The 27327-nt window shown below is 44.7% G+C and overlaps 1 protein-coding gene across 5 annotated transcripts; it reads right to left on the bottom strand.

Moving 5' to 3' along the window:
- ZNF454 (zinc finger protein 454) lies at positions 1-26663 on the bottom strand. 5 transcript variants are annotated; one of them, XR_012515244.1, is made up of 6 exons: positions 26411-26663; positions 24851-24987; positions 21116-21242; positions 20620-20709; positions 1244-5622; positions 1-698 (listed from the first exon to the last, which is right to left on the bottom strand). XR_012515244.1 is itself a non-coding variant. In XM_010331851.3 (5 exons), exons 2-5 carry the CDS (start codon positions 24881-24883, stop codon positions 4292-4294), a joined length of 1581 nt encoding a protein of 526 aa, XP_010330153.3. In that variant the 5' UTR covers positions 24884-24987; positions 26411-26663; the 3' UTR covers positions 1-4291. The 5 variants fall into 5 exon arrangements, 2 of the variants coding, with proteins under 2 accessions (XP_010330153.3, XP_074246352.1); XR_012515245.1 differs by having other exon boundaries at positions 1-1469; positions 1974-5622; XR_012515246.1 differs by having other exon boundaries at positions 1-1353; positions 1974-5622.
- Positions 26664-27327: the final 664 nt, after the last annotated feature.

Here is a 27327-nt window from a genome sequence, read left to right as displayed (position 1 = left end):
TTAGAAAACTGGGCACTTATTTTATTTTCAGAAAGACACACCGATGAAGAATTACTGTCAACATTTTTTTAAGGATAGTGATGTGGGTACACAGGGTGGCACATGGAACACAGAAGTCTCAGTGCCACCCAGTGCTGGCACCTGCAGAGGATGACTGTCAGCACCACCAAGAGGCCCTTGAGTGATGAGAATCAACCAAGCCTTGCATTCTTTTCCCTTCACAAACTGTTATAAAAATATTTAAATTGCCAGGCCAGGCGCGGTGACTCACGCCTATAATCCCAGCACTTTGGGAGGCCGAGGCGGGTGGATCACGAGGTCAAGAGATCAAGACCATCCTGGTCAACATGGTGAAACCCCGTCTCTACTAAAAACACAAAAAATTAGCTGGGCATGGTGGCGCGTGCCTGTAGTCCCAGCTACTCAGGAGGCTGAGGCAGGAGAATTGCCTGAACCCAGGAGGCGGAGGTTGCGGTGAGCCAAGATCGCGCCATTGCACTCCAGCCTGGGTAACAAGAGCGAAACTCCCTCTCAAAAAAAAAAAAAAAAAAAGTAAATTGCCAAAGATCGATTTAGCAGGAGTTGAGGTGGGCCAAGAAGTGGGGAGCCCTCCAGCTGCAAGACAGAAGAGGGTGAGAGACTGGCATCTCCATGGTGTACTGCCGGCTGAGCCAGGGCTACGGGGGAGGGGGGGCAAACTGCAAAGGAACAGGAAGAAAAGGAGAGGCATCAGACGGGGGAGGCTATGGTGTTCTTGCATTAATTCTGAATTACACTGTTTTCTCCACCAAAAGCATTCAGTTTAAAGCAACTTTGTTCCAAGACTCTGAGGCTCGGGCACAGTAACCTGGAAGCCTGAGTCTGCTGCAGGGACAAAGTGCTGTTCTGGAAGCAGTCAATGAATATGGAGGAAGGTAACGTTTTAGAGAGGCCACTGTCAAAGCTGGACAAACAGGAAGGCAGGGAGAAAGAACTCAGATGACACATCAGTCACCTGGAGATGAGGGGCACCTGGCAGGAGATGGGCAGAGGAATCTGAAGGAGGAAATATGAAGCAATTTTTTTTTTTTTCTTTAAAGAGGAGGCAGTTTCAGTGGCTGTTCCCAGAAGCGAATAGAAATGAAGAACCTATCAAAGTCTAGATGCTAATTCCCTTCTCAAACCCTCCCCCTGGGCTGAGTGGAACTGGCAGCGGGATGGGTCTCAGAAGGCTCCAAGATGGGAGGAGAGGCCAGGCTCTTACCTTTTTCTATGGCCCAGGTGAGGGGCGGGGAGACTGGCTTCACGTGAAGCTCATGGTCGTGGCATGCCAAAACAGTCTTGTGCACTACATGAAGCAGGTGCAGGCTGGACCTGTAAAGACGGAGCTGCTAAAGGCGGCACATGACCAGGTGGCCAAGTCTGTCCCTGAAGAGTCCCAAATCATGGTCCTTCATCTTGTCACGGTTATGTCTACATGGCCATTAGGACTGGAAAAGCAAGGTACAGAATGAACTGCTCTTTCTAGGAAACACTGGGTGTTTGGGGATTAACCCAGCTGAAGGTGGGGTACAGAAAACTCCCTCTCAGTAACTGCTGAAATGTCAAACACTGCACAGATCAGCTGGCAGAAAAGACTGTGGCTGAGGAAGTCTTACTGCAGGGTCCTCAGAAATTTACTTTTAGGGGTTGGGCTGGGGCAGGTTAAAATGCCCAGGTAGAGAGCCATATAATCCATGTGAGAAAAAGACTAAGACCCAGGCAACGCGCACTCTCCTCACTGAGAAGGCCACGTAGCAAGCTCGCACTCCTGCAGTCAAATACAATGAGCCACTGCCTGGCCAGTTACTAGTACCATAAATATGTTCAAGTCAGCCTGGGCATGTCTAATAGGCCAGCGACTTACTTTTTGCCTTCCCAGACAGGGATAAGTGAACAGGCACGTCGGAGGGCTAAATCCATGAAAAACCAAGCATGACAGAAGAGGAACTCACGGAGAGCGCACCGTCATCTCGGAGGGGCTGCAGGCTGCACTTAGGTGCTGGAGCATAGTTCCTGGAGCTGTGGCTGAGATGAAGGAGACTCTTGAGCTGGGTGCAGGCCTTGGCCCTGGCTCAACTGTAGGCACATACCAAGTAGTGGTAGTTCTCATGCATTGATTACAAATAACCAACCAACTCAGCTTAGAAACGTGCTTCTTGGGGATTCAAGGTAAGGGGGTGGTAGTTAAGACCTGGCACATCACATGGATAGGGATGAAGGCAGACATCTGTAGCAGTGAACGTGACTTTTTCAGATTTACTCTGGAATCTCAGGGTGTCAGCCATGTGAAGCTGCAGATGAACTTCTGTGGACATGGGACACAGACAATCCCAAGAAACCTCTTGGAACAGTGCTTCGCGTGCAGCTTAATATGGGAGAAAGTCTGAGTTGCTGGTCATCTAGCAGGAGATGCTGGCCCACAAAGGTGGCCTTTATTAGATGAAGACTGAATTTAGATTACTTGGACTTTGAAGCTGCTGGAAGCTTCCAAGTACGTTGCAAGCCAGAGCCCACTGAGTTCTACCATGATATAGAATATCCTCTTCTGTAACATGGGGTGAGGTGCTGCATTCTGAGGGGTCAGCATTGCTCAGCCTGACAGAGAGCACGTCCACAAACCAGGAACTTGCCACTTCACTGTCCAGAGTAATTTGCTTGGCCTCCCATCTTCATGCATGGTATGTTCCACCTGGCGGTAGTGCAGGCTCCTCCATTCCTTGTGGTAGGGAAAGGGAGAGGGCCCCAGAGGCTGTGTGTGTGAAGGAGCACAGATGTTATTTTATCTGTGTGATTTCTACTGAAAGCAACGAAGGATTAAAGATGGTGAAGGAACCCTGCCTCCCAGACTGCCGTACCAGACTTTTGAACATGGACATGGCCCTTGCCAGGAAATGTCAATGGTGCTACTGACCACTTCTTGACTCATGGAATTACTCAACATTTTTCTCACCATTGTCAGCATGAGTCCTTAAATAGTGAAAGGCCTAGATGGAGGAGAGGAAATGACCACTTCCAAATGCAAATGCAGAAATGCAAAGCTGTCAGCTTTCCTATGAATATAGAATTAATACCTCCAGAAACCTAGAAAAAAGCAGGGGAAGGACTAGGATGCAGCAGTTCATACTGAGAGCAGTAAACGTACTCCAGTGCAGTAGACACGGTGGACTGCCCAGTGAGGGAGAAGAGAGCGGGTCAGAGCACTCTGAGAACTGGCCTTGGGGCTTTCACCTCTTCTATCAGTTGCACACAGGGAGATGGGAAATGACAGATGGAGGTGGTCAGGAAGACTACAACTAAAGTGGGTGGAATCATTGCACCAGAAGCTGAGCAAGTCCCTGACTGATGTGTAGATTCACTAAGTATACTACAGAACAACTGGAGGGTAAACGTGACACAGGCAAAGCCCCTACTTCAGGCAGCATCCCAGGGTCAGTCAAGCTGAAGCCCAGTGGAAATGTGTAACTCAAGAACTGTGATCAAGCTTTGCCTTCCAGACAGAGACTCTTAAATTCTGAAAGCTGTATTTGGCTGTGATATTCAGAATCATGGACTGTGTCTGAGACCAGATCACCACACTCCCCATATGGGGCAGTGATAGGTGACACCATGCAGACAGTGAGGAGTTGCTAAGTCAGAAGAGGGTCGTTTAGGGAAAATAATCTCACAGGGATTCTACAGGGATGAAGCCAGTGGACAGGCAGACAGAGGTATCTGACAATGGATGGTTTGCAGCAGAAGGTAGGAAGCATAATGTAAATAATTATGGGTGACCCATGGTGACTGCACTTTCTTTATACTGGGTGTCAGTGGTTTGGGTGAAGAGAGGACTAAAGGTTCCATTAGAGGTGGCAACTCAACTCTCTCATGTAAGAGAATCTAGTAGAGTGAAATGCTTGTAGGCCATTTTGACTTTTTGTTCTTTTGCTTCTCAACTTTAATTTTTATAATTTCATAGTTTCTCTAATCATCAAGATGTAATTTGATAAACCAATTTTAATGCTGTTAATTGTTAATGAAGCTCCATTTTGGTTCTGATAGCTGGCACTTCAGACTAATGAAACACTACTGCTACTTGAGGCAGTATTAAAGAATGAGGAGTGTTTGCCATTCTTAAATGCCCAAACCCCATGACACTGTCAAACTTGACACTCGGTAAATAAAGTGACTATCTTGATGCAAGCTTTCATAGTTATTCTCTAGAATGGATTATCTTACATTCAATAATTAATTTACTCAGTCTCAAAGGTCTTCCATACAAACTACATTCGTATCACTTTTCTCCAATATGATGTCTCTGATGCTGAATGAGATTTGCAGTCTGGTTAAAAGCTTTCCCACATTTATTACATTTATAGGGCTTCTCTCCTGTGTGAATCCTCTGATGCTGAGTAAGGTGGGTGCTTCGGATAAAGGCTTTCCCACAGATTTTACATTTGTAAGGTTTTTCTCTAGTATGAATTCTCTTATGTTGGGTAAGGGCTGAATGGTCACTGAAGGCTTTTTCACATATATTACATGTATAAGGTTTTTCCCCAGTATGTATTCTCTGATGTTGGGCTAGTGCTGACTGGTCCCTGAAGGCTTTCTCACACAAACCACATCTGTAAGGTTTCTCTCCAGTGTGAATTTTCCGATGCCGTGCAAAGGATGAATTATCCCTGAAAGCTTTCCCACATTCATTACATTTATAAGGTTTCTCTCCAGTATGAATTCTCTGATGTTCAGTAAGGGAAGAGTTTACTCTGAAGGCCTTCCCACATTCGTTACATTCAAAGGGTTTCTCTCCAGTGTGAATTCTCTGATGCTGAAGAAAACTCGTACTCTGATTAAAGGCTTTCCCACATTCATTACATTTATATGGTTTCTCTCCACTGTGGATATTCTGGTGTTTGGTAAGATGTGCCCTGCACACAAAGGCTTTTTCACAAATGTTACATTTAAAAGGTTTCTCTCCAGTATGTATTCTATGATGATGGGCAAGGTGTATATTGCGGATAAAAGCTTTTCCACATAAATTGCACTCAAAAGGCTTCTCTCCGGTATGAATTTTCTGATGGTAGGTAAGTGAGGAGCTCACTGAGAAGGCCTTGCCACATTCCTTACACTCATAGGGTTTCTCACCAGTGTGAATTCTTTGGTGATGGATAAGGTGCGTACTCTGGTGAAAGGCTTTCCCACATTCTCTACATTCATATCTTTTCTCTTTAATATGAATTTTCTGACTTGTTGTTTTTTCAGTATGAATTTTCTGATGTTTATTAAGAGTTGAACTCTTAGAGAAGACTTTTCCACACTCACTACACTCAAAGGCTTTTTTGCTGGGTTGAAGTCCCTGGCTTTGAGCACTGTGAAGAGATGAGCTCCTAATGCTCCCAGAATCATCACATTCCTGTTCACCGATCCCAGCGCGGGTGTTTGGGTGAGTGAGTGCTGCTCGCTGCAAACTGATGCTCTGGCCTCCACACTGCCACTCCAACAGACTAGCACATTTCCAGTAACTACTGCTACCCAATCTTTCGTTTACTGTCCATTGATCCAATTCTTCTTCGGGAATCTCTGCCTTGAGAGTAGACTTCTTACGGACAGGCACAGCCATCCAGTCTGAAAGACGTTAAAAAGAAAAATGTCCACAGTAAAACATTTGCATGGGACAAGATGATAAGCCTGTTCATAATGCTAACAGAGAGTGTAAGCTTTTCTGTTAGTCCCTTCTTTTGCCCTCTTTTCTGCCCTTTCTTACTGTTACTTCAGAAAATTTTCTGAAAGTAACAGTAAGAAAGGACAGAAAAGAGGGGTGAAGAGGGGGTGATGGCAGGGGTTGGTCTCATGTGTAATAGACGAGGCAGGAGAGCTTGGAAGCGTGATCTCAGACGTCACAGGCCTCAGTTAGAATTGAGAACAACACATGTTTTCTTTGTGATAATAGAGAAGTTTTCTTATTTCCTAAGCCTCAAAAAAAAAAAAAAAAAAAAAAAGAAAAAAGAAAAAAGAAACTGATAAAGACCACATAATGTTAACAGACAAGAAAAAAAAGCACCCTGTCTATTCAGAGATGGTTTTTAAAACAACCCAGGTGTGGCCTTAAGAAGCTGTTGAAAATAGCAGTCAACACTTGGTAGGAAGAAAACCTTGATCCAGAGCAATTACTAAAATCAAGATGCAGGCTCATTTGAGCATTCAGGTGAATAACAAAAAGCTAGGCTGCTGTACAGGCTGTGTGAAATGCTCCTATCTACTAAAAAAATAAAATAAAAAAATAAGGACCTCCTATTGCTTGTGAGGAAGCAATGTCTCCAAACCCATATGAATAATGTGACATCTATAGGAGGAAAATGTACCATGAGATATTTTGTGGCAAAGTTATCTCAGGATAAACACTGCAGCTGTAAGCACTGCCGGCAAGGTCATAGTAGACTTTCTCAGGGCAAACAGGAACGGGGCTAAAATGTAACACTAAGGACTAGATTCTAAACACAGATGATGCAAAATTCATCAGAAATCCCAGAAAAGCCATCCTGAGTACTTCCTTTTCCCACTCGCTCCAGAAAATCTTTAAAAGGCACTTCCGGTATTATTTTAGAATCAAAGAAACAAACCTCTTTACTTATCAAGAAAAGAAAGGTAAACGGGCACATTTCAAGACTAAAATCCTGTTGAGCTCAGAACTGATACATCCTTGCTCAAAACAAAGAGTGGTCAAAGTTAAACATCAGCATGGCCAAAGGTCAAAATGGTAAGGACTACTTTCACCTCTGGCAGACTAACATTTCTGCAGAAAACAACTAGGACATCTGAACTGAAAAAAGTTCTCTGTCTGAAGGCGTGAGATGTCACCCAGACAGACTTTATAGTCTAATATTTGGGAGAGAATGAAAATATACAGAGGTGATCCCAATACTCAGTGGCTTGTTACTCAAACAATTTACTGAATTCTTAAGCTTTACAGGGCAAAAGAATAAAGTTAAGCAGATATCCAGAATTTTCTATAGTATTTTGGTACTATGGAATCAGGACCTTCCAGGGAGAGGTCATAGTAGACACGTGGAGCTCTGAGCTGGTACTCCCAGGTCTACAACCTAGTAGTAGGGGCAAATGAGCAGTTGACAAAGCTTTATAAATACTGTGACCAACCTCCAGCTATTACAGCCCTTTGGTTGGACGAGGATAGTTTGCTTACACTCTAGCTGCTAGCAGGGAATTTAAGTCTTCTCTGGAGGAACAACATCTAGACCCTTGGCTCTTCTTCACACATAGTATCAGGGACTCAATAAAAGTCAGCTGTGCTAAGAAATTGAATGAAGGGCAAGAAATAGACAATAGAAAAAGAACTGCAGAACACAAATAACAGAGTTATCAGATGTGAACATTAAAACAGCCGGGATTAATATGTTCAAGGAAAGAGAATGAGAGTTACAAGAAAGAACTGGAACAGAAAAATCAAATTGAAATCCTAGAACTGAGAAATACAAAAACTGAAAGTATGAATTCAATAGATTTTTAACAAGGTATCAAACACAGCAGAAGAGAGGAACAATGAGCTACAATAATACATAAGCAGAAAATATCCACAGTAAAACATGGCTAAAAATATAAACATTTTTAAAAAGAGAAAGGCTGAAATATGAACTCCGAGTAGCGCCATAAGCTCCACGGATAACTACAAAGAAAGTCCACCTAGGTGCCTCACCTAGGCATACTGAAAACCAAAGATTACCTTGAAAGTTGCTTGAAGAAAAATGATACATTACCTTTGAAAAAGCATAAATAAGACTGGCAGCATCTTAATGAAAACGATGGCACCCAGAAGACAATGAAGTAGCATGTGAAGTGAAGGAGCCTAACCGCCAAACTAGAATTCAACACACAGAGAAAGTATCTCTAGAAAGTAAACATGAAGTAGGTATTTCCATAAAAATAAAAACAGATCGCGTCACCAGCAGATCTACATAAAAAGAAACACAGATGTGTTCCAGGCAGAAGAAAAATAATTCCAGGTAGAAAAAAAAAAAAGAAATGATCTCAACAACCCAATAAACAGATTTGACCTCAAATTCTCAATTCTCCCCCATTAAGCTACACTTTCAGGCCAATTCCTATCAAAATTCCAGCAGGAATTTTGTGAAAATTGAATCGCCAATTCTAAAATTCTAAAAGAAAAGAAAAGAACAAAACTAGAGAATTTACGTCAGCCAGTGTAAGGCTCATTATAATGCTAGAGTCATTAAAGCAATGTTGTGTTGGCACAAGATTGGATAGAATGAAACAGAACAGAGTCTGTACACAGAGTAGAAACAAATCTGTACACAATCAGAACAAGGGAACAAATTATAGAACCCAGAATCAGACTCAAGTACCTCATGCAGTCACCTCATGTATGAGAAAGGTGACCGTGCAGTACAATGGGGAAAAGATGGTCTTTTCAGCAAATGATCCTGGGTCAACTGGATACCCATATAGAAAATAATGAGTAATAAATCTTCCATATGGACTGCAGACCTAAGTATTTAAGACAAAGTACTAGAGCTACAATAGAAAAACACAGATCTTCATGGCCTTAAGACAGGCGTCCCCAAACTTTTTATACAAGGGGCCAGTTCACTGTCCCTCAGACCGTTGGAGGGCCGCCACATACTGTGCTCCTCTCACTGACCACCAACGAAAGAGGTGCCCCTTCCTGAAGTGCGGCGGGGGGCGGATCAATGGCCTCAGGGGGCTGCAGGCGGCCCGCGGGCCGTAGTTTGGGGACGCCTGCCTTAAGATGTTCTAAATAGAACAGAACAAGCATTCACAATAGGCAGGAAAAAAAAAAAGACTTCTGATGAATTCAGGTATCTCAAAATTCAGAATTTCTATCTATCAGATGACATAATTATCCAGAGTGGGAAACAATATTTGCAATGTGTATATGTGACAGAGGATTCTACATTTCAAGTATACAGCCCTATAAGCCAATAACAAAAGATCAGACAACAAAATAGAAGTGGGGGGAAGATTTACAGATATTTTATAAAAGAGGATATTGAAATACTAAAAATTAAAAGATCAACTTCAGTTATAAGCATACATCCTCTAGAAAGGTGGAAAAAATTTTGAATGACAATACTAAGTGTATAAGAGATGCTATGGAATCCTCACGGTATGCTGGCAGGAGTATGCATTTGTATAACCACTTCGGAAAAGTATTTGGCTATGTCCATTAAAGTTTGCAAATGCACAATTATAACACTCCTAGCTATTTAATCAAGAAAAATGTGTACATATGTTCTCTAAAAGTTGCACAAGAAATGTTCATAATGGTACTATTTATAATAGCTCTAAGTAGAAATAAACCAAACATCTAGCAACCGTAAAATGTACAAACAGTAACAGGTTTACACAGCAAAACATTATACAGCAATAGAACGAACCAACCATTGTTCCAAATGACAATAAGGATGAATCTCAAACATACTGTTGAAAGCAAGAAGCCAGGCCAGGTGCAGTGGCTCGCGCCTGTAATCCCAGCACTTTTGGAAGCCAAAGCAGGTGGATCACGAGGTCAGGAGTTCAAGACCAGCCTGGCCAATATGGTGAAACCCTGTCTCTACTAAAAAATACAAAAATTGGCCAGGGATGGTGGGGCACAGCTGTAGTCCCAGCTACTTGGGAGGCTGAGGCAGGGTTATCGCTGGAACCCAGAAGGTGGAGGTTGCAGTGAAACAAGATCACGCCACTGCACACCAGCCAGGGAAACACAGCAAGACTCCATGTCAAAAAAAAAAAAAAAAAAAAAAAAGAAAGAAAGAAAAAGAAAGAAGCCAGATACGTACTGTATGATTTAAAGCTTAAAAACAGGCAAAACAAATCTAACGCCAGGGTAGTTGTTACCTTTAGGACAAAAGAAACTGACGGGACTGGGTGGTGGTAATGCTGTATTTCTTGATATGAGTACTGACAACACAGGTATATTTAAACAATAAAAATTCATTGAATCAGACATTTATGATCTATGTAGTTTTCTGTATGATGTATATAGGAAACAGTTTCTGTATAAAGTTCAAAAGTTGGCTTTTAAAAATTTGGGATATGGCTTTCAAAAATAATAAATAAAAATACCAATTTCTATCTATCTTTTCTATCAGCTCTTAGATACTGATGCCTATTAAAACCTTTTCTTGATTGTGATTAAAAACACATCATCTATATATCACAGAACATATGACTTAAAATATTTTTTGAGGGTAATTATTTGACTTTTAAAATATTCTATATTACATGATAACACTCATCTTCAAAAGGATTTTATCAAGACGGGAGTCAAATGTATTTTGGTTTGACCACACTGAAAATTAATGAGGTGTGAATTAAGCCAGTTCAGTAAGACTGGACTTGCTGGCACTGATTTAGCCTACAGTATGAAAGAGCACTCTGGTGTGAGCAACTCAGTCACACTCACAGGGTACCAAGTCACTTTACGGTAGGCTGAATTAAGGAGCTATACCCTATGGGAAGAGATGGCCAGGGGCAGACCTGTGTTACTTTTAGTTAAATGATTACAAGCTTGCTTTGCTTTTCGTACACCAAGATTTGTGCCTGGATCACATCCAAACTATGGTGCAGTAAAATAGAAGCAGAGATCAAGCCTCACAGGAGTCCTATGGTGCGAACCGTCTGAGAGCGCCCTGTAACCGCAGAACACTTCGGTGTGGTTGCAGAGCAGAAAAGAAACTGTTCTGGTCCCACAACTCTTCCCAACATAGAGTTTGTGTGAGGATCTCGTAAAGGGAGCTTATGCAAGAGGCTCTGGGAAATAATGCAACCTCTGCTCACAAGACTAAGGAGGGTCTTTGCAGATGGGAGCTGGTAAGGCTGGAAGGCCTTAAAAGGCAGAGATAGCGGATCACCACAGGCTCTGCCTGTGTTCTCAGAATATGGAGCAATTCCGATTGCTCTGTGTCTACAATGCTCAGGAGAGAAAAGCCCCTTGATGTGCTGTGTGTGGTCAGATCTTATGGGCCTTATCCGCTGTGCCTCTCTTGCCAAAACATCTGGAGAGACAATGGGTGGTAAAATCTGTGTCCTTAGTTAGCATTTCTTAGGAAAACCACATTTGCTGTTGAATGCTGCGAACACATGCTCTTCCTCAGGCTATCTTCCTCCTCAACCCTCCTCCCCTGACAGCCTGCAAGATTAACAAGATAATGTATTCAATAAAAGCACATGAAGCCTAGAGTTCAAGGCCAGCTCGGATCAGCCCGCACTTGGATCACACAGCGAGAGTACGTTGGACCCCTGGACCCATGCTGTAAAATTTTATTCTTGTGTCTTTGTCTTTATTTCTTTTCTCACTCCCTCATCACTGCAGAGACATGGGGCACCCAAGTACAGGGTTGGGCTGGTTCCCAACAATATCCCTACCTGCATTGGTCCATATTTAAAAAAAAAAAAAAAAAAAAAAAAAAAGGGCCAGGTACGGTGGCTCAGGCCTGTAATCCCAGCACTTTGGGAGGTCAAGGTGGGTGGATCACAAGGTCAGGAGTTTGAGACCAGCCTGACCAACATGGTGAAACCCTGTCTCTACTAAAAATACAAAAATTAGCTGGGCATGGTAAGTATGCACCTGTAATCCCAGCTACTCTGGGGGCTGAGGCAGGAGAATGGCTTCAACCTGGGAGGCGGAGGTGCAGTGAGCCGAGATCACGGCATTGCACTCCAGCCTGGGTGACAGAGCCAGACTCCATCTTAAAAAAAAAAAAAAAAGTTTAAAAATACTTAATGTACTTAATGTGGAGTTTGAAGTGGCACACGAGTACTGCGTTCCAAGCCTCCCACACAATGTAGGTAAGAGGTCTGCAAACACTGGGAGGGGCCACACACTAGACCAACTCACTCTTCAGTCACCGAAGGTTTCAAGAATTGGTCCTATCAATTCCACCTGGAAGTGGAAGTCAGGATGGATAAAATAAGGAAGACTGGTTTAGGGTCAGTTTACCCTGCCCTTAGGTGTCCAGATCTTCTTCCCAACTCAAGAGAACTAGGGGATCTGCCCTTTCTCAAGGTGGCACATTTTTTTTTTTTTTCAGGAGAGAACAAAAGAAAGCTGGTCTAGACTGAAGACACCTGGGGCCAGAGAACTGTATCAAGACGGAAGCCCCACTTACCCATGCAGAGCTTCCAAAAGGACGTTCATCTTCCCGCTGTTTACTTTGGTAGGCAATGAGGGATTACTAGGTAGCTGAGGAAAGCCTCTAACAGGAAAGAAATACCAAATCATCAAACAGAAAACTAGAGAAAATGAACCCAATGATGGGAAAAGAAAATGTTTTTGGAAATCATTATCTTCAAATGTAAGCTATTTTAACTTTAAAACAGGAATAAGAATTTATCTTTTTAAAAGGCAGTATCTGGAGAAACGAGTTCTTGGAAATTAAAAATGATTAGAGAATTTAAACATGAAATAGTTACTTCTGTAAACAATTAGAAAACCAGAAAAAGGAATGAAATGACTGTTTTTAGGTAAATGACAAATGGTGGTCAAGGATGGTGGTCCCTGAGAGAAGGAAAACAAGCCAGGTGAGACCTGTGGATGCCCCAGGGTAGTTCCTGGAAGCAGACTCCAGGTCATGGCACGGGACCAAAACAGAGCCCAGGGTCTTAATAAATTGAGAGGACAGAGATCAGGTTTCGGGAAGGCCGTGGCTGTAATCTGTGAACCATCAAAGAGAAGAAAGCCGCAGAAACAGAATTTATAGTTTAAAACTGTCCCACAAGTCTTCTGCTTCTGGCCCAGAATACGTCACTGGTTCTGCCAAATATATAATGGAGAAATAACAGTATTTTGGCACAAAATTTCCCAGAAAACAGAAGGAGAAATTTCCCAATTCATTTTGTGAGACCGACGTTACTCTGAGACCAGACACAGAGATGTCATAAGGAAACTATAGACTCATATCGCTCATGAAAATCAATGCAAAATCTTCCACAAAATGTTCACAAATCCAATTCAGCAATACTTAAAAAAGATAGTAAGTGAAAACTAAGTTACATTTATCCCCGAAATACAACTTTCACTTGGTCCTTAAAAACCAACATAATTCATTATATCAACCACAGCATCATCTTAAGGATTGAGAAAAACATTAGACAAATATTTAGTACAAATCTGTGATAAAACTCTCATATCAAACCAGAAATGGGTATAAACGTCCTCAACCTAATAAAGAATATTTACAAAAAGCCTACAGCTAACATCATACTCAATGGTGAAAGACTAAATGCTTTCCCGGTAAGATAGGCAAGGCCACCCCCCTACAGCTACTACTCAACTTTGTGAAGGAAGTCCTAACCAGTGCGATGAGAAGCAACCAGATCTCACCTACACGGTTGTGGGAATACAAAGTGGAACGGTCACTTTGAAAATAGTTTCGCGGTTTATTACAGAGTTAAACACACACTTGGTATACAACCAGCAACCCTCCTCCGAGGCAATGACCCTAGTGGGAACATATGCCCACAAAAACAAAACATGTAAACGATCCACAAAGATTTCCACAAGAATGTTCATAGTGGCTTTAGCCCCAAACTGTAAACTCAGATGCTCACTCGTGATGAATGGATGAGCAAACCGTGGGACCTGGATGAGCAAACAGCAGAAGGCCACTCAGCAATGGCAAGGGAACTGCTGACATTCAAAACAACAGGGAGGAATGCCAAAGACATGATGCCAATGAAGAGACCAGACCGAACACGCACTGTGCAACTCCATTCATGTGAAATCCTGGAGACGGGCACAAGTAGGTCAGTCGCAGCCAGGGGCTGTGAGAAGGGGGGCAATTAACGGCCAAGGGGTGAGAGAGACCTTTAGGGGATAAGAAAAATGTTTTTTTCCTTGATTTTCTGATGGCTACAAACTGTAGACATTTGTCAAAACGGATCAAATTTTACACTTCGAATTGGTGAATTTTATTCCATGTAATTGTATTTTGATGAAGCCGAGTAAGAATTACGTTAAAAAACCTCAGTAGAAGAACTGGAAGATAAAGTTGTGGAAACCTGTCAAAAAGCGCATACGCAAAATAGCATAAAAGATGGGAATTTCAATAATCAGAGAAGAAAATTAGAACAGTCTACGGTGTCCAATGTTAGTGTCAAGCATTCCACAAAGAGAAACAGAAAAAAAAATTGAAGCTGGAAATAAAAAAAATAATAGAGAAAATGTCCTACAGCCAATGGGCAGGAATTTAATTTATTTATTTTTTATTTTTTGAGACACAGTTTCACTGCTGCCCAGGCTGGAGTGCAGTGGTGCAATCTTAGCTCACTGCAACTACCACCTCCCAGGCAGGTTCAAGCAACGTGCCTCAGCCTCCCGAGTAGCTGAGATTACACGCTCCCGCCACCACCTCTGACTAATTTTTGTATTTTTAGTAGAAATGAGGTTTTGCCATGTTGGCCACGCTGGTATTGATCTCTTGACCTCAAGTGATTCACCCGCCTCGGCCTCCCAAAGTGCTGGGATTACAGGTGTAAGCCAACACGCCTGGCTGGGCAGGAATTTTAGATGGAAAGGCTCACTGAACGCTCACGCAAAGGCTCATCAATGCTCCGTGGATAAAAACAGAACCACAACAGGGAACATCATTGGGAAACTTAAGGTCACTGGAGTAAACGAGAAGATCTTGAAAGTTTTCAGAGAGGAAAAACAGGTTATAAATGATTAAGAAACAGAGTGAGTTCAGATTTCTTAACAGCAGCCTGAGGTCCAGAAAACAATGGAGTAATGTCAAATTTCTGAAGGAAAATGATTTCCAGTGCTGAATTGTATCCAGTCAAATGATCCATAAGGTGTCAGAGAGGAAAAAAGACATCTACAGACAAGCTAAGCCACAAAATATTTATTTCCTTGCATCCTTTCTAAGAAACTACAAGGAGATGTGTGCCACCAAAAGGAGAGAGCAAACCATGAAAGAAGACATGGGACACAGTGAAGAGCATGGTAAACTGCGCAGGAGAGAAGGGGATTCTCAGGATGCCAGCTGGGCAGCAGATGTGGAAGGCCAAGCCCCCTAGAATGGAGGTAGGTCAGAAGGCTCCAGAAAAGATAAAGGCAATGAGAGAAGGGCTGAGATCAAATTAATGACAATATAGACCAATCTAAGAACCAATGAACTCTAGGAATACACTGCTTAGTGTTTGAGAATGTCAAAACACTGACCATTGGTGGAATGAAAGCCACACTACAACCGGTGGACAGGGATGGAAAGGGCAGTAGGCAGGAGTCGTTGAAGGGGCAGGGGGTGAGTTTAAGCCTCACTTTTTATAGAAAGAATTCAATACGTAATGTCTAAAACGGAAAAGTCAAGAGGTAGCAATACAAACATGTCACTTGGAGAAACGGAAGCAAATATGTCAAATAATCAGCTAAAAGAAGAGAGAGTGGTTACTTCAAGAGAGGGGAAAATCGGGACGTAGGGGGAAGAGCAACCATTGTTCACTACAAACCTCGTAGAGTTTCATTAAATGGCTGTATTACTTTGATTAAAAATAAATGCCTAAAAGAAAGAAAAAGAGGGAAAAACAGAATAAATTCCAAAAAAGTTGAAGGAAATAGTGAAAAACAAAAAATAAACACAAATAGAAAGGATCAGCAAAGTCAAATGTTTATTCCCTTAAAAGTCCTAAAAAAGGACAAACTTTTGACAACACACAGAAAATAAAAAGGTAAATATTATTAGAAATGTATTTATTCAACAAATATGTACTGAGACCTAGTATGCCCAAGACACAAGAGCAAACAAGACAAAGTTCTTCCCTCACGGGAAAAAGGTAGAAAAGATCATTTAAACAGGACACAGAAAGCATTAAGAATAAAGATCAGAAAGAAAAAGAGTGATACATTTTACTTCATCAAATAAGAACTTCTGTTCATAAAGAAAGAGACATGGTAAGCTACAGACTGGAGAAGATAATGGACATACATACCAACCGATAAAGTATAGATTCCTAAATACAGAGAGAGCTCCTAGGAATTAATAGAAAAAGAAACTATAATAGAAGAATTGGTGAAGAATAGGAATGTGTAAGTCATAGAATGTAAATAATTGATAAATATATGAAAAGATGTTCAACCTCACTAGTAATGAAGGAAATGTCAACAGAAACCACAAGATACCATTTCTCAGGTATAAGACTAAGAATTCCTTAAAACTCTGACAGTTCCAAATTTAGGCAGGGATATTAAATAACAGCAATTTGCATCAACTATTAGTATAATTTGGAACAACTAATTTGATGATCAATCTGGGAATATCTAGTAAAGTTGAAGGAGCATATACCCTTAAATCCAGTACCTCTGCATGAATGAATACACACAAAGAAACTCCCAAACAAGGTCCATGTATATAAGGAAACATGTACGAGAATATTCAGGTCAGCATTATCCATAACAGTAAAAAGTCTAGAAGCAACTTACAGGACGGGCAGCAGAAGAATGGATAAACTAAGGCATAGTCATTGAAGGAAAAATGCAATTTCAGAAATGACCTAGAGCTACACGCTTCAACAGGGATCTGAAAAAAAGCCAGTTGTACAAAGGTTTCTACAGTAAAGTACATAGTTATTAAGTTTTAAAGCATGCAAAGCCAAGCAAATATTGCCTAGATCTGTAGAAGTCTGTGGTAAACCCACGAAGAGAAGCACAGGAGATGCTGGTATAAAATTTCAGCTAGTAGCTGTCTTTGTTATAAGACAAAGAAAACACAGAGAGGCTCAGTGGACTTCAAAAGTGCTGCAGCGTTCCATTTCCCAAGCTGGATGGTGAGACATGGGCATCGCTTCCTTATCATTCTTTAAACTGTTCAAAAATACTACATATTATTTTTTGCATACATGATGTACAATATTCAAAACAAATTTATTTTATGGTGAAAGAAATAATGGAATGTGTAGAAATTACATGTAAGAGCAAAAAATAAGAAATGGTTCTCTAAAAGAAGTTCCAAGCAAATTTCAGAGAAAAAAATTCAGATCATAAATTTGGAAATAAAAGGATATAATATGCAATGTTAAAGTCATAGATCACACATAGTTGCAATCAAATGTATTTTATAACAAAAAAATATGATAAAACTAAAAAAATTTACAATTGAGGTAACAAAAAGAAACCTCAACGGATTAAAAAATAAGGAAGAAATTATAAAAGGTATTAGCAACTACTCAATTAAGGGATCAGTTTTCTTTACATTTAGTGAGTGAACAATCTGTATGTAATTTAAGCTCTTTTGAAGAGGGGAAGGAAGTGTAACACCAAGGGTCGGATGGGTCTCCTGCTGGCTTCATGCTAACCCTGACTTGCCTCTTAACAGCAGCATCACATCAGCCCAAATTAGTTCTGCAGCTGAGGCTCCATTTTCTCCCAAGTGGAGTCAGTCATTCTCGCCTCACAAGTTGTTGTAAGAATTAAAAATCCCCCAAGTCTTTCAGCCTGGTGCTGATCCACAGGTGTTCAAATGTCAGCTTTCTTCCCCTCCTCTGGCTCACAGCACAGAGAATAGAAAAACTAAAAAGGAAAGCTATTTACCAAAGACTTTTTTCTTATTATGATTAAAAGTAAGCGTCAGCCAGGCAAGGTGGCTCACGCCTGTAATCCCAGAACTTTGGGAGGCTGAGGCTGGTGGGTCACTTGAGCCCGGGACTATGAGACCAGCCTGGGCAACATAGTGACACCGTCTCCACACACACAAAAAGTGTATATTATAAACCATGACTAATTAGTGTAACAATGGAAAATTTCTAGATCCAATACGTTGAAAACCTATTATCATTGCTCTCTATGGTCTTTGATGTCTTAGCCAGTCATTAAGAAATGAAACAGAAATACAGAAATAAGAGGAAAAAAGATAAAAATGAATTCAATAAACATATTAAGAATGAATATGAACTAGGAAGGGAAAATACTAGTCATTTGAACACGACTAGCACTTCTTTACAGCAGAAATTCTCAGTGAACAAAAATCAAAATGGGACATGTATTTTTTTTAAATATAATTTTATTAGGAGGCTGAGGCAGGAGGATTGCTTGAAGTCCAGAGTTTGAGATCAGCCTGGACAAAATACTAAAAAAGAAAGGCCAGGTGCAATGGTTCATGTCTGTAATCCCAGCACTTTGGGAGGCTGATGGAAACAGATCACCTAAAGGTGACGAGTTTGAGACCACCCTGCCCAACACGGGGAAAAGCTGTTTCCAGTTAAAATATAAAAAATTAGCCAGGCAAGGCAGTGGGCACCTGTAATCCCAACTACTCGGGAGGCTAAGGCAGGAGAATCACTTGAACCCAGGGGGCAGAGGTTGCAGAGAGCCAAGAATGCATCACTGCACTCCAGCCTGGGTGACAGAGCGAGACTCTGTCTCAAAAACAACAATAAATAAATAAAAATTAACCAGGCAGTGGCAAGCACCTGTAGGAGAATCACCTGAACCCAGGAGGTTCAAGGCTGCAGTGTGTCATGATTACACCACTGCACTCCAGCCTGGGTAACAGAAGGAGACTGCCTCAAGAAATAGATAGATAGATAGATACACACACATGTAACTTACATAAATTATATGTTATGTAAATTTATTTATTAATTAATTTAAATTTATAAAATTCATAATTTATGTAAAATATATAAAAATTTAATAAATTATATATACATATAAAACTTTAATAGGCAATGGAAAAGCCGTAACACTTTCTTGAGACATAAATTAAGTCTTCTTTGATGTCAGACTGGCTAACTGCTAATCATCCTTCGCAAACCAGCCCCAGTGCCCTATCACCAAGCAACTCAGAAATCAGGCCTGCAGGAGCAGAGTGCAGGGGCGCCCAGATGCAGCGAAGTGGCCTTGCACCTTCTGGGTTCAGGTGATTCTCCTACAGGTGCTTGCCACTGCCTGGCTAATTTTTATTTATTTATTGTTGTTTTTGAGACAGAGTCTCGCTCTGTCACCCAGGCTGGAGTGCAGTGATGCATTCTTGGCTCACTGCAACCTCTGCCCCCTGGGTTCAAGTGATTCTCCTGCCTTAGCCTCCCGAGTAGCTGGGATTACAGGTGCCCACTGCCTTGCCTGGCTAATTTTTTGTATTTTAACTGGAAACAGCTTTTCCCCGTGTTGGGCAGGGTGGTCTCAAACTCGTCACCTTTAGGTGATCTGTTTCCATCAGCCTCCCATGCCAAGGTGGTAGAAGTGTGAATGAATTTCTTTTAATTTCCTCCATTTTTGTTACAAGACTTCGTGTAACACAGAATAAAATATTTAAAATGCCTTAGTTTGATAATGGAACATACAAATTCATAGATTATTCTGAATGCTATTGAATATATTAAACATTTTTTGTTGACAACTAAGTTTTAGAGTTAAGATATTTAATTTCCAGCTGGGCGAAATGGCTCACGCCTGTAATCCCAACACTCTGGGAGGCCAAGGCAGGTGGACCACTTGAGGTCAGGAGTTCGAGGCCAGCCTGGCCAACATGGTGAAACCCTGTCTCTACTAAAAATACAAAAATTAGCCAGGCATGGTGGTGCACACCTATAGTCCCAGCTACTTTGGAATTTGAGGCAGGATAATCACTCGAACCCAGGAGGTAGAGGTTGCAGTGAGCTGAGATTGTGCCACTGCACTCTAGCCTAGGCAACAGAGTGAGACTCCCTCTCAAAAAATAAAAATAAAAAGATACTGAATTTCCATAACAGATTGGGTCCTAGATATTCCAGGTACACAGTTATTTATTGTAGGATATAAATTCCTGCCTACTACATTGGGTCACTGTGAAAAATCTGTAACAAAAGGTTTGTAAAAATACTTGACAGCCTACAAAATGCTAGCTGAAAGTGAAACACTACAGTACTTGGGTAAGGCACTAAGCGCTCTAGAATCCTGGGGGTTATGGGGGAAAACACATCACTGCCCTCAAGCCGCCAGATACAATGAGCTCCTCAAGACAAGTAACAGTCACCAAACTGCCATGTCTTTTGTATCCCCAGGCAACAAGTCTGTGCCACCTACTAGGTGCCAAGCACTGTGCTAGGTGTGAGCAACACAGCAAAATATGCAATAAAGCTGCTCTCCACGGCACCTGCAGCCTAAGACAACAGCTGGCAAAACAGAGAAGATACTCTGCGTGGCCAAACACATATGGAGGTAGCTGAGGAAACGTGCAGTGTTTACTAGAGGAGATGCCTATAGGCACATGATAACTGGCTCTTAAGACCAAAAGCTGCCATGCTGCGGCTCCTCATGAGAGAAGGGCAGGCAAGGACTGCACTGTCAGACGCTGAACAGGACGCCCATGCACGGGGGTGTGGGGAGAACTGCCCAGATGAAGTTGAGTCTTTTCTAGACCACAGACTCTACTAATCTATGCCAAACAGGGAGAGAAGAAAAATCATTGCGGGAAGGGTCCAGGCCTACTACATTTTGGCAGTGCAGGCCAGGACAAATGAAGCCACAAGGTATGAAGGTGAACAAAGGTGAAAGGGGAGCTTTCTCAATCCACAGGCTGGTGCATTTGCAAGCCTCCCTGCCTTCCCTACCCAGCAGGGATCCTCCCTGTCTCCCACACACATGATTCTTACCAAGACAGAAGCCTCCAGAGGGGTCCTCTGGCATCCACTCTTCCCTTTTTTCCAGCTGGGAAAATATATCTGGTTTGGGTCCTAAGAGCCCTGTTTTTGAGGGGAGACAAAAAATGAACCACATTTGTTTATACAGGAGATAAAAATCATTGCAAAGACAAAGCCTGGCCCTCAGAGCTTAAGGGGACTTGATAGGAAAGTCCAGGGCCAGGTGCATTCCCAGTGGAAGGAAAAGATGACTCAAGCCTAAAACAATCTGTTCACACATTCCTCTCTCTGCCAGAAAGGAAGCATTTGACCCCTAGTCACTTCTGAGGCATCTGAGAGGACTCCAAAAGAGGCCTGTGCCCAGGACACTAAGGACAGGCAAGGATTCGTAACACTCTTGAAGACAGCATCCTCAACCGGTCCAACCGAACCTTCTATATGGTGTCAGTGTAAGAGTCCTGAGGAGATCCCTGAAAGTGAAGAGAAACTTTGCAGGGGTCCCACTTACCCAGTGAGACCAGGTTCCTGTAGTTCTCCAGCATCACATCCCTGTACAAGGCCCTCTGGGCTGGGCTCAGCTGCCCCCACTCTTCCTGAGTGAAGAGCACAGCCACATCCTTGAAGGTCACCGATTCCTGTAACAACAAATTCATTCTCCTTGGCCAGGGGCAACCCCTGCACATGGTTATCTGGAAAACAGACTGGCAGCCCCTGGAAGCTTCTGGAGATTTACAGGACTGCTAGCACACAGGGAGCTGGTGTTCTGTGGCCAGTTTAAGCCCTCTTCAGGGTCTCCTAGGGGCTGAGCCTTGGACTAGACATTGCTACCCACTCTGAAGAAACACATATGGTGGTGAAGATAGGCTTCCTCACCGCTGAGACTTCCAACTTGCCATTCATTTAGCCTAGAACATTTTCTTTTTCTTTCTTGTTTTTTTTTTTTTTTTTTTTTTTTGTCAAGATGGAGTCTCACTGTCACCCGGGCTGGAATGCAGTGGCACCATGTCGGCTCACTGCAACCTCCATCTCCCAGGTTCAAGTGATTCTCCTGTCTCAAACTTCTGAGTAGCTGGGACTACAGTTGTGCACCATCATGCCTGGCTAATTTTTGAAGTTTTGGTAGAGACAGGGTTTCACTATGTTGGCCAAGCTGGCCTTGAACTCCTGACCTCATGATCACCCACCTCAAACTCCCAAAGTGCCTGGCCTAGCCTAGAACATTTTCTTTCTTGCCCTCAAACCGCCCAGCCCTGCCTCTCCTCTCACCCCAGGGGACCAAATCCCGCTCAGGTCTCAGCATAGACACCACTCGCTGAGCGCAGCCTTCCCTGACAGCTTTCACAGTTGCCTATGAGGGCCATCAAGGCCATCAAGTCCCATTTTACTGTGATGTTTGGTTTACTTTCAGTTTCCCCCACTGGACTGTTAACTCCAAGATGTGGACTGCCTGTCTCTACATCTCCTGGGCTTCCCCACACCTGGGACATGACCCATGCACTTGGCACCTATCTGTGGCTGCTCAGCCACTCCTGCTTTTCTTCAGGGTGTACCTTCCCACCTTCAATACACACACAGACACCTACATACACACCTATGCATACACATACACCTACACACACACAGACGCCCAGATACAACACACACCCATACCCACCCCCCCCACACACAAGCATACACACCCATACCCCTCCACTTAAACACACAAACACACACAACAGGCACCCATACCCACATCCCACACACACACACAAGCACACACACAAGCATACACACCCATACCCCTCCACTTACACACACAAACACACACAACACGCACCCATAACCACACCCCCCAGAGACACACCCATATACACCTGCACACAAACACATAACCCATACCCACCCTCCACACAGACACATACACCTAGATACATACATCTACACACACACCCCAACTCACTCCCCCAGAGACACATACACATACATCTACAAACACACACACCCATACCTAACCCCCACACAGAGACACACAAACACACATGCACCTACACACACATACCTACACACACACACACCCATACCCACCCCCCAGAGACACACAAACATATACCTACACACACCCCTACATACACCCATAACCACACCCCACACACAGACACACACACACAAGCACACACACACACCCCCATACCCATACCCCCACATATACACACATAGAAATACACATAAACACAGAGACATATACACACAAACTCACAGACACACCCCTGCACATCCCCCACACACCCTCAACACACATATGCAAGTACACATGCACCCAAACACACACACACACAAATACACCCCTCCACACACCCTGTGACACCCTCAACACAAACACACGCACACGTGGGCACATGTGCATACACTCATGGGTCCCATGGAACGAGTCATTCTACACAATAGGACCTCGTTCCTTCTGATTAGAACTACGTAGTCCCTTAGAAACTCTGAGATGGGGTCACAGAGGAAAGTCTCTCTGTCCTGACACACAGGTATACTTAAAATCTAACCTAGCATGTAAAATCCAGTAACTATTACAGCTCTGGTCTTCCCAGCTGGCTGAGAAGCTAAGGGAGCCAGTGTTCACTGAGAAAGAAGAGGTAAACAGAAGCCCAGAGAAGAAACCAAAGGTCCATGAGAAAGGACTCTCGGGTTATTCTACACCCCACTTCCATAGCCAACACCCAGCTGTGTCTTTGCCTTTGCATTTGGGGAAACACCTCCGTATCTTTCCACTAAGTGCTGCTTCTGCCTACGACAGTCTGAATTAGGTTTCTGCTACCTGCATCCAAAGCCTTGGTACATGGCAGGGAGTCAAGAAACACTTGAATTGAAGCCAGGAACCAATTTGTTAGGGACTAGGTATCGTTCACTTTGTATTTCTAGCCCAGATCATAATTCCTGGCACATTTTACAACCCTAACATATGTCTGTTAAATGCCAACCAAATTAAGGCAGCCTCTAAACATGAGATAAATTGTGTGACACCGACAATGACTTTGAGGAAAAGGTTAGGGATGGAAAATATCACAGCAGACTGGAGCCGTGGGTGGAGGCAGGTTTCACAGAAAACCTGGTGCATGAGATGGGGCCTAAGTGACAAGTCAAAAGCCAAGAAGAGGAGCAGCCGGTGAGCTGAGCTACGCTGAACATGGCACTCTCACCTAGCTGGTCATCCCTTCCAGTGATTCCTGCCACACATTCCAGTCCTTGGGAAGGTTTAAATGTGAAGGAATTAGACCAATTTTACCAAATGTATCAGAATGTATATGCCCAAATGAACACTGTCTCCTTCAAAGCACAGTCCATATTTTTCTTCTAAAGATGCTAGGCCTGCTCAAAGCGTTTTAGGAATTTATTGAACTTTTTGGAAGCATAGTCTTTTCAATCATTTCATGGGTTAAAAAAAGGCAAGTGTTATTAAAAAAAAAAAAAAAGTCTAGTAAATCCCACCTCCCCCAAAAAGTATTCCCACTCTGCCCTTCTCCGAGCTCTGTGTGGGGTACCACCCTGATATGGTTTGGATGTGTGTCCCCTTCAAATCTCTTGTTGAAATGTGACCTCCAACGTTGGAGGTGGGGCCCGGTGGGAGGTGTTGGATCATGGGGGTAGATCCCTCATGAATGGCTTAGTGCCATCCTCTTGGTAATGAGTGAATTCTCACTCAGTTGGTTCACCTGAGATCCAGTTGCTTAAGCGCCTAGGATCTCCCACTTCTCTCTCTCACTCCCTCTCTCACCATGTGATGTGCCTGCATCCCCCTTCACCTACTGCCATGATCAGAAGCTTTTTAAGGCCTCATCAGAAGTAGATGAGGCTGACACCATGCACAGCCTATAGAACCACGGGTCAAGTAAACTTCTTTCCTTATCAATTACCGAGGATTAGATTTCTTTAGAGCAACGAGAAAAAGGACTGATACATGCCTTTACCACTTCAGATCCCTAACCTGACTGGCTAGTGAAAAGAGTACAGGTTTTGATTTCATAGGAACTTGCGTTCCAGTCCCAGTTGTGACATTTATGTGACCTTTAGCAAATGATACATCTCCAACATCCACCAGGATGAGCCAGATACGGGTGGGGGGTTGGTTGGGGAGAAGCAACTGAGGTCAGTGTCTGGGTGGGACTGGATTGGGAGAAAAGCTCCTGGTCGGAGGAAGGAAACACGCCACACTCTTCAACTCCAGAAAGCAATTTAGGGGGAAGAAACCCCGACTCACCTGGACCATGGCTGGCAGGTGGCTGACAGCCATTCTTTCTTCTCTGATGAGCCCTCTTAGGGACAGGCAAAGTGCTGTGGAGGCAGGTGTGGAGTTTTGCACCCTTAGGACTCCTCAGGCTAGAAGGGTCTACACACCTGCAATTAAGAGAGGACTGGGTCAAAAGCTCTCATACGGCAGTCCAGCGCAAGGCAGCGGGCATTCACATCCTGGGCGGCCTCCAGTACCCCAAGCAGTGAGTGCTTTGGTCCCTGTTTGCTCCCCATTCTCTCTCCTGCTTCAGAAGATGCTATACCTTGACTTCTTGCAGAAAGCCTGCTCCAGCCCAGTTCTCACACCTTCCACCCACCCTCTGGTCTTTCCCTTCAGCCTCACTGAGCAATCTCAACATATATAAATGTGTATATATATATATATATATATATAATTTTTTTTTTTTTTTTTGAGACAGGGGCTGGAGTGCAGTGGCACGATCTCCCCTCACTGCAACCTCTGCCTCCTGGGTTCAAGCGTTTCTCCTGCCCCAGTCTTCCAAGCAGCTGGGATTACAGGCTCCTGGCACCACACCCCAGCGAATTTTTTTTTTTTTTTTTTTTTTTTTTTTTTTTTTTTTTTGAGACGGAGTTTCCCTCTTGTTACCCAGGCTGGAGTGCAATGGCTCGATCTCGGCTCACCGCAACCTCCGCCTCCTGGGCTCAGGCAATTCTCCTGCCTCAGCCTCCTGAGTAGCTGGGATGACAGGCACGCGCCACCATGCCCAGCTAGAATTTTTGTATTTTTAGAAGAGACTGGGATTTCACCATGTTGGCCAGGATGGTCTCGAACTCCTAACCTCAGGTGTTCCGTCCTCCTCAGCTTCCCAAAGTGCTGAGATTACAGGCGTGAGCCACCGCGCCCGGCCGAGAATTGTCTCTTTAACAAGTTATTCAGCTCCAGAACTCATCAGGATGTACCCGAAAAGGTGGGGGCGCTGAGGCAAGGCAACTGAGGGCGATGCGTGAGTTGGGCTGGACTGGAAGACGGCTCCCGCTCCCGCTCTCCCTCTCCCTCTGCCTCTGCAGCTTTGGAACAGCTGCCTCATCTGGGAGTGATGGGAGAAGAGGGAAAGGAGGGCAGTCTTCTTTCTCCTCAAACAGGCGGCTCAGAAGTCTGCTCTTCGCTGTCGAAGCCTTTTAAGCAAGCCCTTCCCTGGCCGCAGGGTTCTGACTCTCTGGGGCCCAGTGTGGGCGGCCCGGAGTCACGGGTGCGCGGAGGCTGCGTCTGCCTCGCCGGGGTACGGGCAGCGGAGGGAAGGAGCCGTGTCCACGCAGCTCCCGCCCGTGCCGCCTCGCCGGCTCCCCCGGGGCCGCCTCGGCAGGCTCCCGGCGCAGGACTGGGAACCGCGCCAGGCGTGTCTCCGTCACCTGCGCGGAATCCTCGGGCTTCCCGGAGCCCGCTGCAGGACACACGCCGGAGGCCCTGGCCCCGTCTCCTCCGCAGGCGCTCCCAGCCTCGACCCCGCGCCCAGGATGGCCGCCCCTGGCTGTCCTCCCTCTGCACGTCTGGGATCCCATCTCAGACCTGCATTCCAGGAAGTTCGGGGCATTCGGGCAGCGTCCTCCAGAAGGGACCACGACCCGCACCTCCTCGGCTGTCCCTCCGCCCTTCTCCCCGGACCGCCTCAGGACCACCACCGCGCTCCCTCTGCGTCTCTGACCGCCGTGCCCGGTCACCCCCGTGTCGCTCCTCCAGGAGCCTCCGCCGGCGGCGAGAGACCGCCAGCGCCACATCGCAGCCAGAACACAATGAACGGGAGGCTGCCGCTGCGGACGGAACTGCGCTTGCGCGTTGCCCTGGGAACCGCTGGGCCGAGTTCCCACAAGTCTCAGAGCTGCGGCAGTTCCGCCTGCCGGACTCCACTTCCACAGGGAAAATCGGCGGCGAGAGTGCCGCCGTGCGCCTGCGCGAACAGGGCCCCGCCCCCCGCCCCCCCCCCCCCCCCCGGCGCTTTGGGCGCGAAAACTACGTTTCCCAGAGGCCCCTCCGCGTCGACGCCAGCGCGCTGACCGCGTACGGAATCGGTTTCGCTCTGCGGGCTTTAGAGTTAGGTCTCTGCCTGGCGGCAAGGTCCGGGAGGACGCAGACCAGCGGAAAGCTGACGGTGGGACGAGGGAGGCCAGTCCAGGGGCGCGCCGCGCGGTCACCGCCGAGGGACGATCGGGAAGGCCTGGAAGACCGGCTGGGAGGCTGACGGGGACCGCGCCGAGGCCGGGAGGGCCGCAGGAGGGCGCCTGGCCCGACGCCGGACTCCAGCCTGGCTCCGCGGGCGGGCCCGGGCGGGCCGGGGTGGAGACGCCGCAGCCCCGAACTAGTGTACGGTGCGGGGAGGACGAGGATGTCGGGCAGGGACGTCCTGCGCGGCGCCTCGGGACGGAGCCCCTGGTGGCTGGAGCCCGGCTGGCGGCCCCTGCCGTTTTCGGGAGGCAGAACCCTTCGTG

This window comes from Saimiri boliviensis, chromosome 20, assembly GCF_048565385.1.
Source record: "Saimiri boliviensis isolate mSaiBol1 chromosome 20, mSaiBol1.pri, whole genome shotgun sequence".
In the NCBI taxonomy this organism is placed as follows: Eukaryota; Metazoa; Chordata; class Mammalia; order Primates; family Cebidae; genus Saimiri; species Saimiri boliviensis.
Note: the sequence above shows the minus strand (reverse complement) of the source record. Positions and strands in the feature narration are given on the sequence as shown.

Excerpts from the sequence above, each read along its gene's own strand:
- ZNF454 (XM_010331851.3), bottom strand. The coding sequence starts at position 24,883 with ATGGCTGTCAGCCACCTGCCAGCCATGGTCCAG. Across the intron at positions 20,710-21,115 it reads CAGGAACCTGGTCTCACTGG|GGCTCTTAGGACCCAAACCA; the intron begins GTAAGTGGGACC and ends CCTCAAAAACAG. Across the intron at positions 5,623-20,619 it reads CTCTGGAGGCTTCTGTCTTG|ACTGGATGGCTGTGCCTGTC; the intron begins GTAAGAATCATG and ends AACGTCTTTCAG.